Source organism: Nematolebias whitei, chromosome 20 (assembly GCF_014905685.2).
Source record: "Nematolebias whitei isolate Nwh7 chromosome 20, NemWhi1, whole genome shotgun sequence".
NCBI classification, from domain to species: Eukaryota; Metazoa; Chordata; class Actinopteri; order Cyprinodontiformes; family Rivulidae; genus Nematolebias; species Nematolebias whitei.
Genome location: NC_056517.1, coordinates 20753572 through 20772172, shown reverse-complemented (window position 1 = coordinate 20772172; position 18601 = coordinate 20753572). Strand labels below are relative to the sequence as shown.

At 41.6% G+C, this 18601-nt stretch overlaps 1 protein-coding gene across 1 annotated transcript in view; it reads left to right on the top strand.

Annotated features, from left to right (window-relative positions):
* The first annotated feature begins 287 nt into the window (after positions 1–287).
* The window catches only part of sh3kbp1 (SH3-domain kinase binding protein 1), a 102170-nt gene continuing 83856 nt past the window's right edge, over positions 288–18601 (top strand). The window contains exon 1 of the mRNA XM_037694436.1: positions 288–461. Coding sequence (XP_037550364.1) covers positions 458–461 — 4 coding nt within the window. The 5' untranslated portion in view covers positions 288–457. The remainder of the gene's footprint in view (positions 462–18601) is intronic.

The window sequence follows — 18601 nt, the reverse complement described above, 5'->3', positions numbered from 1 at the left end:
AAAGTATTCAGTTCATCTCATTAGGAGCAATGGGATTGTCTGTTTGTGCCACCTTCTGTTCTGCGTGACGCATAGCTCTACACCCTGCGTCACAGCGCGCGCTCCCTGCATCATTTACTCATGGAGATGTTGGAGAATGTAAAGAGGGGAGTTGGACTTTACGAGATGCACTTGAAGGCAACGAGAGAGAGAGAGAGAGAGAGAGAGTCAGAGAGAGAGAGCGAGAGAGTTGATCATCAGCGCTTTTTCCGTTTTCTGGCGGCTCTGTGTGTCTCCTCCTCTGTCGTGTCACTGGACAGACAAACAGAGGAAGGAATATGGTTTCGTGTGTCGCTCCTCCTGTCTGAGCTGCTGGCGGATTTGTGCAGACTGGAGGCTGCGGCTCGGTCCAAATAAAACCCCACCTGAGGCGACCAACAACCCTGCAGGAGCACTACGAGCACACCGGGAGACATAAATGGGTGAGATGCCTTTTCTTTTTTTTATTATTATTATTTGCCTCTAAACAGGAGGACACCCCCCACCCCCCAGCCCTATTCCTTCCTTTCCAAGCTCCTGCGCCTCGTTGCGCATCTGGATGGGACATGAACGAACCTGGTCCAGATGCGCGAAGGGTTCGGTCCCACTCCCCCTCACCTCTCCACCTCCACCAGCACCACTCCACACACATGCAGACCTTTACTGTAAGGGACCACCGGCGTTTCTGTGGTCCACTTCCGAGGGTCAGTTTGGACTCGCGTGGGAGTGCAGCGCGGATGCGTTTTTTTCTTTCTTCTTCTTTAGGGAAGCAGATTGATGAGTTGCAGATGTTGACACGTTTACATTCACTCTGTCCATGAAGCCCATTGTGTTGCACAGTGACTAGCTTTGTGTGCGCGCGTGTGTGAGAGAGCATGAAAACAGGCCTGGCTGCTCTGATCCTCACCAGTTGTTTACCCTCACAGCATCAAACTGCTGCTCCACTGACTGTTTGCCTTTCACGCCAAAGTTTCACATGATCGTCTGTTGATAAAAGGTGAAGTTATAGCCAATTTAACCTTTAAAATCATGATGAGTTGTCTGTTCAGTGATTGATGAGATATTTTGCTAACAGTTTAGTCAACTGATTAAACTCACAAAGACACAAGCTTGGTTATTGCTTGGTTATATTAGCTGTAGTTCTTCTTGCACAAAGTCTGTTCTGTGCATTTTATTCTAAAGATACGTGATAATATCAGCATGGTATCGGTATCGGCCAATATTAGCGATAAAGTTAAATATCGGACATCAGCCATTCCATCAAAATAACTCATGGATATAAAAGGCACAGTTTTAAAAAAATATATATATTATATATTTATATGGTGTTAGATCATTTTCAGCCACCTTTTTGGCATTTGCATTTGGTAGCAGGCCAAATTCATTAATTCATTCAACCTTTATTTATAGATGTTAATCCCGTTGAGCCTCGGGGGACTCATTTACAAGAAAGACCTGAAAAAAGACCAGAGGAAAAAAGACAAAGACCATGTAGAATAATGTAATATTTTAATTCCAGAGCAGAGAAAGCTATGTTGTCTCTATAGCTCTAGGGGGGAAAATATTGGTATTGGTTATCAGCCAAATAAGTTTTAACATATCGGCATATCGGATATCGGCCAAAAATCCAATATTGTGCATCCCTATTTTATATGCCTTCATTTCTCTGGACCGCGTTGTTGCAAACTCCATTCAACCTTTATTTAGACAGGTAAATCCCATTGAGCCTCGAGGACTCATTTACAAGAGAGCAAACAGCTAATGCCTGGCTAACCTCAGGGTGCATCCTCCTACACATATAGTTTACATAATTATCAGTGCTGAATAACCAGCATGGAGCAAGTCGTTCCCTATCCCAATATCCCAAACCCTAAAGTGCCCATTTCATGGCTATTTAACATGAGGTAATTAAATTAGCTAATGAAGTACAAAAGTAGCAGCAATTGAAGTTAATCTTTTCCTGCACAAGAACTGAACCTATAAAAAGCCTGATTTGACAAGATGCGCACCAGGGTGTCTAATCATGACGCTCTGCTGAAAGGGAACAAGTTGGCGATAATGTTTTTTCCCACGTCTGCGCTTCTTTGTAAAAAATCTCTCAAACCACCAGAAAGATTTCAATCAAGCGCTGAAGAATCTTTTGATGGACATCTACTACTCATTAACATTTGGAGACGACCAGTTTCAAGATGGCTGTCACAGCAAAGCAACCTTAGCTAACACAAAAATTGTCATATTTAGTCAAAGGTGCAGTAGAACTGTTGCCTCTCAGCGAGCAGGTCGCCCCGGTTAAAATCCTGGCCTGGGAGCCGTTTTGGGCCAAGTTTGCATGTTCTCTCCATTCATGGGTTTTCTCTCCGGTTTCCTCCCAAAGACCAAAAACATGCATGTTAGGCTGATTGGTAACTCTAAATTGTCCCTAGGTGAGAGTGAGAGAGCGAATGATTGTTTGTCTCGTTTGTCTTTGTGTGTCCCTGAGATGGACTGAGGACCTGTCCAGGGTGTCCCTCACACCTCGCACAGTGATTGCTGGACATGGGCACCAGTGATCCCCGTGACCTGAAAAGGAAGAAGCGGGTAAAAGATGATGGATGGATGGATGGAAAGTCCATTTTACATATACAGTAGTCCCTCGCTACTCTGTGGTTCGTTTATCATGGACTCACTCTATCATGGTTTTTCAAAATAAGAGTGGACATGACACAATTGGCTGATTAATGGATGAGCCGCATGATCGGCATGGAATTTTTATTCATAATAAACTATTTAAAATTATTTATCACCTGCTGCACATTTGTAGAGCCCAGAGCTGCAGGATAAACTTTCTGCTGCAGCTGATCAGCTGTTCTCCATGCAGAGTGAAGAAGTGGGCGTGGCTAAGAGCAGACAAGACAGGGAACTGAAATCATGACATTTTGTGTGTTTACAATATTGCAAGAGTGTGGGAAGGGTTTAAAACACTTTTATACAAAACTCACTTATATATAACGAACTACTACTTACTACTTGTGCTACTATTCCTACTTTGTGGCTTTTTACTTATCATAGGTCTTCAGGGTTCAGATTCCCCGCAATAAACAAGGGACTACTGTATTCTAGTCAAATCTGGTAACCGTGTATCATCCCCAACACTGAGCTCTAAATGAACAAATGAGATTATTATTTAAAACTGTCATTTATTATTGGAGTCAACTCCGTTTCTGTGTTAGCAAAATATCTAATGGACTACTGGACTGATTATAATGACACTCTTAGATGGTGTGGATGGTTGAGGTCTCAGTTCCTGCTAGTTATTTTGTTAAATGGATATTATTTTTCAGACACCAGAGGTTCTGCAGGGGCCTGTTTGAACAACTAAAACATGTATTTGAATTAACATTTAAGTTTGAAAGGATTTTGCAAAATTGTAAAATATTTTTACATGGATTAATTTTCTGTTTAAGAACTTTAAACTTGTGATTCTGACATGAGTGCTGTGTGAAAATGTTACGGTATGTGCCTATATACCGCTCTTTAACTTCGTTTACGATCTTCAAGGCGTCCTACAATGAATTTCTGGTTCACAAAAACACAACACTTCCTGTTATGAATTTCCAATCTTTACATGAAATAATACATATTCTTTCACACATTGAGGTGTGTAACAGGGCATTGAACTGGATCTGGGTAATTTAATTTCTTACTTTCAACAGCTGAAGATCATAAATGTTCAACTTTTTATAAACAAAAAACGTTTAAATCATGTCATCTGGAACAGTTTCTTTAAGTGAGAAATGTTTCGTCTCCCATCCAGAGGACTTCCTCAGTCTGTGGCTGACCTATGAGACAGACCTGGTTGGCAGGCCTCAAACTGAAGAAGTCCTCTGGATGGGTGACAAAACGTTTCTCACTTAAAGAAACTGGTCCAGATGACATGATTTAACCATTTTTGTTGTTATCTACCTGGATGATTGATCCTTCAAACATTTTTATAAACTTTTCAGCAGGGGTAAAATTTCCACTTTGAACCTGAGTGAAATATACTACTGTAATGGAAATCAGTCCTTGCTCCTGAATTGGTCCCAGCAACAAAATGTACATCAACTAGAGAAAAGTATAGCTGTACAATTAAATGACTTTAAAACAGTGGATCAGCATTTTAAATGGGGTTCTTTGGGAAGGTAATGAACAGTCAATATTTTACCTGTTATAGATAGTTCTTTGAATTACCACACTTTGGAAAAAGAAACGAAAAATCCGACTTATTGATGAGCTAACCACTTGCCTGAGTGAGGCCAAGACAAAAGTGGGCTGCTGTCGTCTTAAATCAACAGAAATCTTAAAATCAATTTATAGATGGCATCATTCTAAAAAACTTTACAAAACAAAGTTTCAAAATATGAGGTTATCCCGGCAGAATTATTGTGAAACTCCTGCAGGAAGTGCCCATGGTTGCAACAGAAGTGCTATATCTATGGGTGCTGTCACTATTGTGCTTGCCAATAACCAAAGAGTAGTGTCTTCATTAATCACTATGAAACTTTTGAGACTGGTGGTTTAAGGTATTATCTTACTGGGCCTGAGTCTAATTGGCAACTCAGAATTGTGCGATAGCAGGTGAATTTGTTGTTGCAGTCTCACTGATTCCAGTGTTTGCGACCAATCGGCAAGCACGTGGCTGCGTTTTGAACAGCTATCTTTTGACAGTCTTGGCTTATTTTCATGTGCGTTGCTTGCACAACTGTTTTTTTGTCTGTGCACATTGTTTTATTGCCCACTTCCACTCACTTTGAATCCACCTTGGCAGTGAGATATTGCTTCAAGGAGACATCTTTTGCAGGTTTTTAAACAATACACCTCTAGCGCCGTACAATTTACAAAAATTAACGTGAGCCTATGCCACAACTTTGACTATCGTGAGTGAAAAATTTGCAGTGGGAAACATGTTTGAAATGCAAGCAACAAAAGCTATGAGCCTATGCACCTCACACAAGAAAACTGGAACCCCTTGAGATATTTGGAGACTCCCTCGCAAATACCATTTAATAACCGCTCCACTGCTGATGCCATCTCATCGGTCTCATCGGTGGTCCACACAGTCCTCACCCACTTGGAGAGCAGAAATACTTACTCTGCTCTTTCTAGATTTCTCCTCGGCCTTCAACACCATCATCCCACAGACCCTGGTGCAGAAGCTCTCCTTTCTTGGACTGAGTCCCACACTGGGGAAGTGGATTCTGGACTTCCTGACCAACAGACCTCAGACTGTTAGGATCCACAACATCGTTTCCTCCTCCATCACCCTCAGCACTGGCTCGCCCCAGGGCTGTGTGCTGAGCCCCCTCCTGTTTACTCTGCTGACACGTGACTGCTCAGCTAGACACTCCAACTGCCATATAGTGAAATTTGCAGATGACACACAGCAGTGGTGGGACGCATCACGAACAATGAATCCAAATACAGAGAGGAGGTGGAACACCTGGTGCAGTGGTGCAGAGACAATAATCTGCATCAATGTGGAGAAGACCACGGAGATGGTGGATTTCAGAACGAACAAGGATCCTCTTCATCCCCTACATGTCGGAGGAGCAGCTGTGGAGGTGTTCTTCTGCTACATGTACCTGGGAGTGCATATATCCAGTGACCTCACCTGGAGAACCAACACTTCCTGTTGGGTCAAGAAGGCCCACCAGCATCTCTACTTCCTCTGGAAGCTACGGAGAGCTGGACTTGGGAACTTTGTCCTGAGGAGCTTCTATCGCTGTGTGGTGGAGAGCGTTCTCTGCACCTGCATCTCCATGTGGCACGGCAGCTGCACTGCTGCTGAGAGGATGGCTCTGCAGAGGGTGATGAAGGCTGCACAGAAGACTGTGAGGAGAAGCCTTCCCACCACCTCGGACCTCTACACTTCACGATGCAGGGGGAGGGCGCTCCGCATCATGAAGGACTCCTCTCATCCTGCACACAGTCTGTTCCAGCCCCTCCCCTCAAACAGGCGGCTGAGGAGCATTCAGAGCAAGACCACCAGGCTCAGAAACAGTTTCTTCCCTGCAGCTGTCAGACTGCTGAACTCGAGCTGCACTTAATTCAGCTTTTGTATTTATTTATTTGTTAACTGTTAGGCTTCTTGATCTGGGACCTGAGTCCGATTTTCTACCATAAACATGAAAATGTGAGCTTGTATGACAATAAAAAATTCTTGACTCCTTGAATCCTTGAACTATAGTCTCTCTCTTGAGCATGGACTTTGTTATACTCTCTAATAGCACTACAGTCACTGCAGCAATCTGTCTACAATCGGTCAGACTAACATTTACTTAATCACTTATCAGATCTAGTTATTATTAGGACTGGGCGATATGGACCAAAGTTAATATCTAGATATTTTTAAGAAAAATCGTGATATACAGTATATATCTCAATATATATTTTTCTTTCCATAAAGTAATAAAAATATATTTCTGAGTCAAAGCTTTGTCCCAATTGTCACACAGGGACATTTCTTAACAAACAGCAGTAAATGTACAAAATAAATGTCTAAAAAAATAAATCATTTACATATATTAAATAATCCTCTTCAGCCTCACCGCCTTCACATTAGTAAACGTGTGTGAAGCAACTTGACCTCTCTACGTGTCTTGAAACATCTGCTAAGTTCATGGCATAAACCAATGCAGACATGTTCCTGTTTTTAGTATTTTACGTTGCTTTACAACCTAACTGTTTTTTGTTTATTAATCTATAAATAATACTCGATGGTTGCGATAGAGGCATTTTAAATAGAAAAACTTGTGATACATCGAGTATATTCGATGTATCGCACAGCCCTAGTTAGTATTTCTTCAAACTGAGGTTGTCCAAAGAGCTATGTACAACAGATAACATATTAAATATTTATAACTTTTCTATAGAACCCTATCAAAAGATCTGAACTATCAATTTAAAAGGTATATTAACGTACTTGAAGACTTTAGGTTTATTGTGTTGTTTTGTCTCAGTGAGCTTTCACAGATAGAGTTGGTTGTTGTTGTGTGCAACCTTTCATCTCAAACTTATTTTGCACAAACTTTTCCCTTTTATATGCATGAAAACAGTTTCACTTTTCATTTTACTTCTGTATCTGGTCAAATTACAGTAAGTATGTTTCCCTTTTGTCTACATGGCTTCCATTGGCTGCTCTTAATGTTAATTTTTTCTTGATCTCCAAGTTGACAATGGAAGTCAAAGGAATATAGGAAGTGATTTTGCCACAAGATTCCCTCAGCAGCAGAGACAATGAGCACAACATGGTTGGAATTTTCCTTTTAATGTGGGAGAATGTGCTGAGGCCTGTGATCTGATCCACAGTTGGAAGTGGGTGGCTTTGACTCCCAGAGGGCTCTGGTCCAGCCAGCATGAATGTTTTACAGACAGAAGCACACAGCTGCTCTGGACAAAACCAATGAGAGACACTGAAACTCACCAGAAACTAAACGGAGGTCGACTGAGTAAAACCTCTAAAATGTCATCCCAGCTCTAGAGCTGTGTGTGTGTGTGTATGTGTGTATGTGAGGAGGTTCCCATTATCTAAACTGGCTGCAGTCATCAGGAGGACGCTGCAGGCTTCATCTCAGTTTCTGTGCAAGTCTGCTTCTTCATCCATCGAGTGGGAGTTTTATTTTGTCTGCAGCCTTGAAACTATTCAGTCTCTAGTCTCGTCAAGGCTTCCTGCATTTTTTTTGCTACACAAGCTAAGCAAAACCTCTTATTAGTTCAAACAAAAAAGGCTTCACTTGTCATTCATCTAAAGGGTAAAAATAAAAAAGGAAAGCGAATCACCGAAAGCCTGAACAGTATGCAGTAATTTTAAATATTTGTAAAACCTCACAAATAAGAAACTGATTCAAATGTATTTGTGTTTATACTTTAATGCTATTCAGAAAATTAACTAATTTTGCAATAATCCTGATGGGTGTGTGTATATATATATATATATATATATATATATATATATATATGGGAGTGGTGGTGCAGAGGTTAGAGAAGGTAGGCCTTTGATCGGAAGATTGCTGGTTCAACTCCCTGTACCAACAACATCAAAATGCGGGTGGGATTGGTGAAGCACCCACAGCTGTCTCCACCCTCATTTTCCCCACTCTGGGCCCTTGAGCAAGGCCCTTAACCCCCTCATCTGCTCCCCCAGGTGCCCTAGACAGCAGCTCTCTGCTCCACACAGAGGGCTGTGGTAGCTCGTTGGTCTGCGATTGCGTCAAGAAGGGCATCCGTCGTAAAAATAATTGCCATGTCTTTGTGTGACTTACTGTGCTTGCCGCTGTACACGTTGCACTGCTGTATACGTCGCATCAGTCCAAATATGTATAATAAAGTGGGAAAAATATAAATATGTCGCTTCGCAGTATAAATTGCATCTATTATGCATCAGCGCTGATGCGTTTTTGTTACGCATCACCGCCGACAACCCGAAAATGTGGTCAATTGTTGTTCCAAATATTGATTGTCTGCCAAATGACGGCCGCTGGAGCATGCATGGGTGGAATTTAACAAGCATTTAATAAGATTAACACTTAAAAACAATTATTTGTTTGCTCAAAATTTTAGCAAAGGTGTGTCTCTTTTTATCTTTTGCTTAATAAATGCACTTTGACGGTCAAATCAGCTGTATTTCAAAAGCCGACACGCAGAAGCAGGAGAGAGCAGAGGGACGACTCGCTGTGCATTTCTTCAAAATTTAACAAGATAATCATCTACAAAACAAATATTTGTTTGCTTGACATTATAGTAATTGTGCGTCTCAGTTGACTTTTCCTTAATAAATGCACTTCAATGGTCAAATCAGCTGCATTTCTCCTGGGCGGTGCGGCGGAATGCAGCTGATTTGATGTTTGCTCCAGGAGTTCTTGAGCGAGACTGTAGTGGACTAGGCCTCCGACCAAAACCTGCCTCTGAAGACCTTCATGGGACAGGAACTGTTATTTCATTGATTTGAATCCAGAAATACAAATTAGCTCACCCAGAGACTGTCTAATTGTATCCTGAACTAATCAATTGAAAGAACACTCTCTTTTTTATATTATCATTACTATTTTACAATATCTTGATAATCAAAAGTGTGTTTAGTTCATACCATTTCTAAATGTTGAAGTGAACCACTCATTTTAAATCAACTGTGAAACAGTATTAATGATTTTTTAATCCTCATTTAAATTAGAAATCAAGTTAAATGTCTATTTTACAAAGTAATTATGCATTTTTGATCTTCTGTCTGAAATGAGAAAGAGTGATGTCGGTCAAAAGTCGGAGGCAGTCAAAAACAAGTTGTTAGAACGGGCTGTCGTGTTTTTAAAACTCTCAGACAGTAAATAAGAAAACTGGCACCTGCAGTGTTTCTCACTTTGCCAAAACATTTCTCTGTCTGTTCCTAAAACATTCTTGCTGTTTTCTTGACTTGTAAAAACCCTTTGACATCACTAGAACCACATCCCTGTTGGTTGCTTCAACCAATCAGAACTTACTAAAGTGACCGGAAGCAGAACTCTTTAAAAGTCGACACTTCCTGGAACTATTAGTCTGCTGGGTCTTCTGAGGTTCTGGGAGAGTTCTAGCTGTTCTGGAGTTCTGGAGTTTTTCCACTGCTGAGTGGAACTTCGGACTCAGTTTTCCAGTCTGATGGAGTCATCCATCTCTGCTGTGGTCACGGCGCCTCGCTGTGACTATCACCAGGCGAATGCCCTACAACTTCTGAGGAAGTTTGTTCTGTAGAACGAAATATCTCACAACTTCTGCCGAGTCGCAGCCGCCCTGAGGAGACGCTGAAAGGTAGCATGCCAGTGACCTCTTGACCGTAGCGGACCCATCCTCTGCCAAGGTAAAGAGTCGTCACGAGCTTCACGCGAAGTGTACCGCGGGCGAACTGCGTTTGGAAGGAGCGTGTTGTTCTAGTCTACAGACATACATCTTCCTTCAACATCTCCCTTTAAACTCCTCCATATTTCCCATCTTTAAAACTCTTCTATCTTGCCAGTAATTAATCCAGATGCCTTCAGAAATGTTTGTTGTTTTATTAAGTAAAACGTGCCAAGTTTTATTAATCAGAACCAGACCAGTCTAATCAAGTTTACAATGTTTTGATGTTAAATTTTGATTCTGTTCAATAAATGACCAATTTATTTTGATGGGTCAAAAAAAATTAACATCTCATGTCACTGATTAAACCATCTACGCACAGTACCTCTGTCACATTGTTGTCGGGCCTGGGAGGCGGCGCAGACAGAGAAGGGAGAGGAAGCAGAAGCGAGGCTGCAGGTCTGGCGTTATGCTAAGGCTAAGATCACAACCCCACAAGCCACCTCTACCGAGCCTTTATCTCTCTAATGCCAGATCCCTAGTGCATAAAACGGATTATTTGGAATTGCAACTCGCTGGAAATCGCTATGTTCGTGACTGCTGTGTTCTGATTATCACCGAAACCTGGCTTCACTCCGGGATACCCGATGCTAGCATACAGCTAGCAGGCTGCTCTCTGCTACGCTGGGACAGGACTGCGGACTCCGGTAAGAGCAGAGGTGGGGGGCTCTGTATTTATGTGCATGAGGACTGGTGTAATAACGGGAAAATTATAGACAATCACTGTTCCCCAGACCTTGAGTACATGTCCGTGAGATGCCGACCTTTTTTTCTACCGAGAGAGCTAACAGTTGTGATAATTATTGCTGTGTATATACCCCCCGATGCTAATGTAAATACGGCACTCTCTCTCCTGCTGAACACCATCAATGAACAGCAGCGGGCTCACCCTGACGGTCGGTGTTCATATAATTGCAGGAGATTTCAATAGGGCTAATCTGAAGACTGTTCTCCCAAAATTCTACCAGCATGTTAAGTGTTCTACTAGGGTGGAGAACATTCTGGACCATGTTTACTCGAACATTAAACATGCATACAGAGCCATACCCCTCCCCAACCTCGGGCAGTCAGACCATCTTTCCCTCCTGCTCCCCCCAGCTTACACCCCCCTAAGACGCAGAGCAAGGCCTAAAACAAAAACTGTTACAATCTGGCCTAGTAATGCACTCGATGACCTACAGGACTGCTTTGAACAAACTAACTTGGACTTATGTCAACATCAGGAAATGGAAACATACACAGGAACAGTACTGGACTAGATCAACTTCTGCATCGGAAATGTGACTATGGTCAAAAACATTCGTGTTTACCCCAACCAGAAACCATGGATGACCAGCCAGGTTCGCACACTCCTCAGAGCCTGCGACGCTGCCTTCAGGTCAGGTGACAGAGCTCTGTACCGAGCTGCTCGAGCCAACCTGAATAAGGGAATAAAAACAGCAAAGGCTGACCATAAAAGGAATATAGAGTCCCATCTGTCCAGCAACAACTCACGGGAGGTGTGGAAGGGCATAAAAAACATCACTAACTATAGAGGCTGTGAGGTGACAACAGGAGACCTGAGTGCATCACTAGCAGAGGAGCTAAACTGCTTCTTTGCACGCTTTGATGCACCACAGCAGCACCCATCTGATCCTGCCCTGCTCCCACACCCACCTGGTTACTGCACCACTCCACTCACTGTACGGGAGCATGATGTTAGACGTTTCCTCCAATCAGTGAACCCCAGAAAAGCTACTGGCCCAGATGGAGTACCTGGCAGGGTGCTCAAAACATGTGCCCTCCAGCTCGACCACACGTTCACCAGAATTTTCAATCTCTCCCTGGCCCAGGCTGTCATCCCTCCCTGCTTAAAATCTGCAACCATCATCCCAGTGCCGAAAACGCCTACCATCACCAGCCTGAATGATTACCGACCGGTGGCTCTCACTCCGGTAATCATGAAGTGCTTCGAGAGACTGGTTCTCCAGCACATCATGGACTATCTCCCTCCGAACTTTGACCCCTACCAGTTTGCATATCGCACCAACAGGTCCACAGAGGATGCTATTGCAGTATCTCTCCACACCGCGCTGAGCCACCTGGAATAACAGCACAGCTACGTTCGAATGCTCTTTGTGGATTACAGCTCGGCCTTTAACACAATCATTCCGGACATTCTTATAAATACATTGGACAATCTCGGCCTCCCCCCACTCACATGTGCCTGGATAAAAGACTTCCTAACCAATCGGCCCCAATCTGTAAGACTTGGTCCCCACCTCCCCTCCACTCGTACGCTGAGCACTGGCTCCCCACAGGGCTGTGTGCTGAGCCCCCTGCTGTACTGTATCTACACCCATGACTGCAGCCTGGCCCACAACAACAACCTCATCGTCAAGTTCGCTGATGACACCACAGTGGTCGGACTAATCTCTAAGGGAGATGAGACATTTTACAGACAGGAGGTCCTGGAGCTAGCAACCTGGTGCTCAGAGAAAAATCTGGCTCTGAATATCAAAAAAACCAAGGAGGTGATTATTGATTTCAGGAAGCACAGCACCAACCTAGCCCCCCTTTACATCAACGGCGAGTGCGTGGAGAGGGTTCACACTTTCAGATTTCTTGGTGTCCATATCTCTGCTGACCTAAAATGGAAAGAGAACACCACAGCGGTCATCAAGAAGGCTCAGCAGAGACTACACTTCTTAAGAGTCCTTAAGAAGCACAACTTGAACACAAAACTGCTGCTGACCTTCTACCACTCGTCCATTGAGAGCCTGCTGACATACTGTATCTCAGTATGGTACGGCAGCTGCACCCTGGCTGACAGGGAGAGGCTTCAGAGAGTAGTCAAGACAGCACAAAAGATAATTGGCTGCCCTCTCCCCTCCCTGATTGGACATTTACACATCACGCTGCCCGAACAGAGCAGAAAACATAATCATGGACTGTTCACACCCGGGTTTTGAACTGTTTGACTTGTTACCTTCAGGGAAACGCTACAGGTGCATCAGAACAAGAACAGATTCAAGAACAGTTTTTTCCCGAAAGCCATCACCACACTGAACTCACACATGCACTGATTTAATAATATAACCTCCCAAACCCCTGGACTTCTATTGTGCAATACTACTGACATTTCATACCCTCAGTCACCTTAACTACCTCACTAATATCCATAATGTGCAATACAATTGTGTAATACTTGTATATTTTACTTTCATTATTATATCTATATTGCGTTACATTTTTTTAAATATTTTTAGTGTGTGTTTAATGTGTGTTTTCTTAAGGCGTGTTTTTGCACTGGAAAAAGGAGTGGCTCTTAATTTCATTGTACTGTGTATAATGACAATAAAGGCATTCTGATTCTGATTCTGACATAGCTGTAATTAGCTCGAAAAAGAGAGAACTCGTTATTTAAATATGACTGTAGTGAAGCTCTGAAGCTAACCTAGCCCATAGAACACTACAAGATGAAGGTGGCTTTGTATGGCAAGCCAAGTGTCTCATTAATAGCCACTTTTACCTATTAATGAGACACTTGGCTTGCCATATTACTCAAGGGCCCTCTAGTGGCTGAACATGGTAGTGTTCAATATTTTCCATGTCAGAATGAATGAAATTGTCAGATCTCAGCCAAACATTGGGTTATAAATATGGGGAAATACTTATATTAGTCACTTTGGTGTATAAATCACAGGCATTCTAATTTATGCAAAAAAGGAAACTGCGACTTATACAGCGAAAATTACGATAGTTTGCTGTGGTGGCCCCTGAAGAAGGGAGCAGCTGAATGAAGAAAAAACAAATTAATAAAATAAATAAATAAATAAATAAATAAATAAATAAATAAATATATATATATATATATATATATATATATATATATATATATATACATATATGCATACAGTATTCATTATTTAGCTGCAAGCTTCACCCAACACGTGGCTAATTCTGTAGCTTCCTTCCAGTTTTTTGACAGGAAGGTAAATGTGGTTTAGCAAACCTGAAAACATAATAACACTTTCTGATCAATAATAACTGTGTTGTCCTGATGTTGAACAATTTCCTTTGTTGCTATCACTTACCAAACAGTTTGACGAATCTACAACTGGTTATCTTTTTGAAGTCAATATAATTCAAGGTGGCAGATATAGTTTTAACTATATCAGGCTAAGGTTGATTAAAATCAATTTTAGTCATCACAAAAATTACCATGTTTCATGTCATTTTGTGGACACTGATCTAAAATAGGATGTGATAGTAATTGAGGGGCATTTCCAACACATACTCTCAGTCATAAGAGATAAAAAGAAGTGGTTATAGATTTTCCAGCATAAATTCCATCTTTTAAATCCAAATAAGCTTCTACACCTGTGTGGATGCAGGGACAGCTGTCCATATATTAAACAGTGCTCAAATACCCTAAATTGTACTAAACCCAGTTTCAATGTAAGTTTCCAACAGTAAAAATCTCTTGTACACTTCATAAAATAAATCATGGCAGTTTAATCCAAATCAAACATCCCTTGGATGCCGCTCCCTCTTTAGAGCTGCGCATGAGACGTGGCTCCTCTCCACATTTGGCATTAGCATTGTGTCTCTGTCAACTTGCACCCACTTTTCAGTCAGTGGTGAGCAAAGCCCCAAGCTGTCGACGTCGTCTTTTGGTGAATTTGTTGCCAACAAACATGGCGGTTCAGGTTCCCCTGTTTTACAACTTAATACGATCTGTAAGATAGCTATCTCAGGGTATAAAGTCACACTTCTCGTTACTGAGGAACTTCCACTCTTGGGCTGTTTGCCACTTCCCCTCACACATCACCACCAAGAGCAGCACAAAAAGGGGTTTCTGTACAGATGTACTGTCACATCTGCGACTAATCCCTTTATTTATCTCAAGCCATGATCAAATCCTCCCCATCTGAGCTTGTTACACAGCCATCTCCTTTGTCTGTCCAACATTGGTATGTTGTGAAAGTCTTCTTCTCTCCATGTGAACTCAGGACGTTCCTTGACCTCCTGCTGTACCACAACTGCTGTCACAAACAGTGGTTACACATGAGCTCTGTCGTCATTTTGTGTGTTGGCCACATTGTACGCGTGTTAGGAAATTTTGGTGGATGAAACTGCTTGAGTCACTACTACCCATTTCAGCTGTAGTTCCCATGGTTACCCAACTCCTAAATCTCCCTCGCTGCACCCCTCTCCCCTGCTAGCTGCAGTTTAGACAAGGATCAAGCCTCAGTGGCTAGCATCTGTGGGTATGCAGATGGTTTATACGCACGGTCCCTACACTTTAGTGTGGTAAAAGCAGCTGCATACGTTTTCACTAGGATGTTCACGTGGAAAGCAACACCAACCAGAAACGTCATGAAGAGTTTTGTTATGGCTCACCCTTGGCCTTGATTGGCATTGCTGTGTGTTTCTATGTAAACCCAGTCACAGATCTTCTAAACACCCCCCCCCCCCCCCCAATCTAACGGATGTGAGGGCTGACATTTGGGCTACAACGATCCCACACAGCACCTGCCATAGTGCAGGTTCCACTCAGCTGCTCAACACAGTGGAGTTGCAGTGCAGAACTATCAAAAGTGGTCCAGATTAGATCTAGATAAGTGGGATTTAGATCGGACTATTTTGAGGCATTTGTTAAATAAGTTTTCTTTACTGACTTTGATTTGTCTATAATAATCAATACACATTTATTACCTGCTGCTGCCATAAAAATCAGACATTCAAGTAATTGCCTGACATGAAAGGCATATTCAAAGCCTTCAAAGTTGACTATTTGGACCATTTTTCCTGTTTTTTCCTGTCAGGAGTTTTAACTTACTCATCACCATACCAGTATTTTTTAACAGATTCATTCATTCAACCTTTATTCACCATAACTTCTGGACTATAAGCCGCTGCTTTTTCCACATGCTTTGAACCCCGCGGCTTATACAGTGCTGCGACTAATTTGTGGATATTTGTTTTTTGACGGGCTAACAAGCTTCCTGCCACCAAAACATTTTGCCTCATCACACCTGGGCGCTCACATAGCTGTCCAATACACATCTCTCCTGGGGGGTGGGTTCTCGTGACTCAGTGAGACTACCTGTATAAATAAAGATTTTACAAAATCTGACTGATGAAATTACCAAACAGGTCACAATGGACCAATGAAACGAGGAGTGGAGGAGAGAATGGGGAGGGGGAACTTGTGCCCCTCCTTGGGAGCACAACAAATTATTCAAAGCCACTCATATCAGAGTGAATCATGTATTAAAGTGACACTCGAAGCTCGGTGGGAGGCTTTGATGACTGGTGGCAAGAAATTGTTTACCACAACTGGTGACATTCAAAGAGCAACTTCTGCTCCAGTCTGCCAGTGGATGTTGACAGAGGAGCAGTTTAAAAAAAATCCTCTGCAGGAGGAAGATGAAGATAGCAATCAGTGACTTCCTGGTAGGTTACTGGTTTTTTTTGTTTTTGTCTTTTTGTACCATCCGTGTAACAGGCACTGTTCAGAAAAAAAAAAAACATTTACTGTACGTATTTGTGTATGTTATACGTATTAAATCAAAAGTTTAAAAAATCTTTCTGTGTAAATGTCTCACATGGACACCTGCAGTTTATACACAAGTGTGGCCTATATATGTACTTTGTACAAAATTATTATCATTGTTTAAATTTAGAGGGCGTGGCTTATATTTGGGTGCGCTCAATAGTCAAGAAATTACAGTATACAGGTTAATCCCATTGAGCCTTGGGGACTCATCTACAAGAGAGACCTGATTTTAACAAAGACAACAACAGACAATCATAAAGGATGTATTATACAAATAGAGATTTTTTTTTTTAACAAGTGAAAATAAAATCGTAATTAAAAGAAAATGTAACAAAAAAAAATCTAGGTTGTAAGGAGATGTAGAAAACTAAAAACAAAAACAAGATGGTCGTTCCGACTGCTTTCAGGACTCATTTAACTCCAGTCACAACTGCTTTGCAGTATTTCAGCAAAATCATTATACTTTTAAACTCCTGAGTCAAAGCAAATGTTCCAGCTTTTTATGTTTTACGCAACTGATGTAACACATTAGCACTTTGGTAACAGCTGATGTTTTAAATGTGTGTTATAAATAAATTTGACTTTGACATTAGGAGCTGTTTGGGAAAGGTCGTGTGAAGAAAGTTGGTGTAGCATTTTTAATTTTTAAAGACAATATAAGAAATATTAAAGGAGCATTTTTTAATTTATTTTTTTTGCTGTCTACAGTGTTGGTTTTTACATTTTCTTCAGTGAAGAAATACTCTCCTAAATTTTGTAGTTTCCAGCGCAGCAGTGTGACAGATCTGACCAACTGTGCCTTGACCACATGTAGCCTGAAGCCTTACAAGATGGATAATCTCCTGACTGTGTTCTTGTGACTCACCTTGTAGCACAAACTCTGTACCACACTGCTGACATGTTTGGAGGCAGCACAATGAAGCGTACATTAGACCATCAGGAGCAACATCCCTGGAGATTTTGAGACGAACGTCATATATTTCAAAAGGGTACATTTGAAGTTCATGTGCAACTAAAGCTTTCTTAAACAGAGCGACTCATCTGAATGCATTGATTTCCATCTGGGGATATATGAAAGGTGACCTTAACAGCCTCCTTTTGTGTGAATATTAATCTCCAAAAAGGCTAAATATGCAGCGATAAACAATAGCTCACAAATCATTAATTAAACACGCATACAGAGAACAACAGGAACAAATCTGGACTTGACATGAATATATACTTGTACAGTGTAAAATTATTAGAGAACCCTCAGGGTCTTTATGAAAGGTTACATTTAGAATCTTAATTTAATATTTATTTTTGATTAAATAAATATTTTCAGTGCTGTTTCTTTGTTGCTTTCTCTTATTTTCTTTAAACTTTTTTAGCAACTGAGCAAGATTTTTTTTTAAATTCATGAAAACAAGTTATCCAATCAGAATATTTTACATTTTTGTCTCCAGGCAGATATAGAAGTAGCTCTCATTGGTTAGAAATTAACTTTCATTAGAGAAGACTGAACTGGGTCAAACTCTCTCAAAGTATTTGTTTAATAAATGACAGAAAAATTAACCAGTCAGAATGCTGATATAGAATACATGAGCCCAAAACATGAGACTCTGAGCATGAGGAAAGCATAGACATATATACGTAGACACCTCACTGAGCACTGAATCGTGCATTAATTTCCCCGCCATATTGGATGTGGCAAAAGTGAAGCAATAGGAGAAGATACCTCATTGATTCTGTGCAACACTTTTCTTTTCCAAGGTTTATAACTTACACACATGCACACATACAGACCAAGATAGATAGATAGGTAGATAGAGTTGGATCAAAATATTCTTTCATTATCTGCTTACTTAAAAAGGAGTCACACTCGCAGACAAGAGAGGATTTTGTAACCCAGTTTACTTGCAAGGGCAGAGTTCATCCAGACTTAACACAAAGGTTACACTGAAGGCCCGGTCGCGAAGATTTGCAACTGGACAGTGTGCCAGGATTGTTTTTTACAATGCACACTTATCATCTCCTCCTCCGGACTCTGAGGAGGACCTTGGAGTACCAGCTGCACATGCAGTATCAAAACAGCTCCTCATTCAGCTCTCTCTGCTAACTCAAACACACGGTTCATGGGCAGTTAACATTAGTTAGTGACAAACATCCTTGACCTTG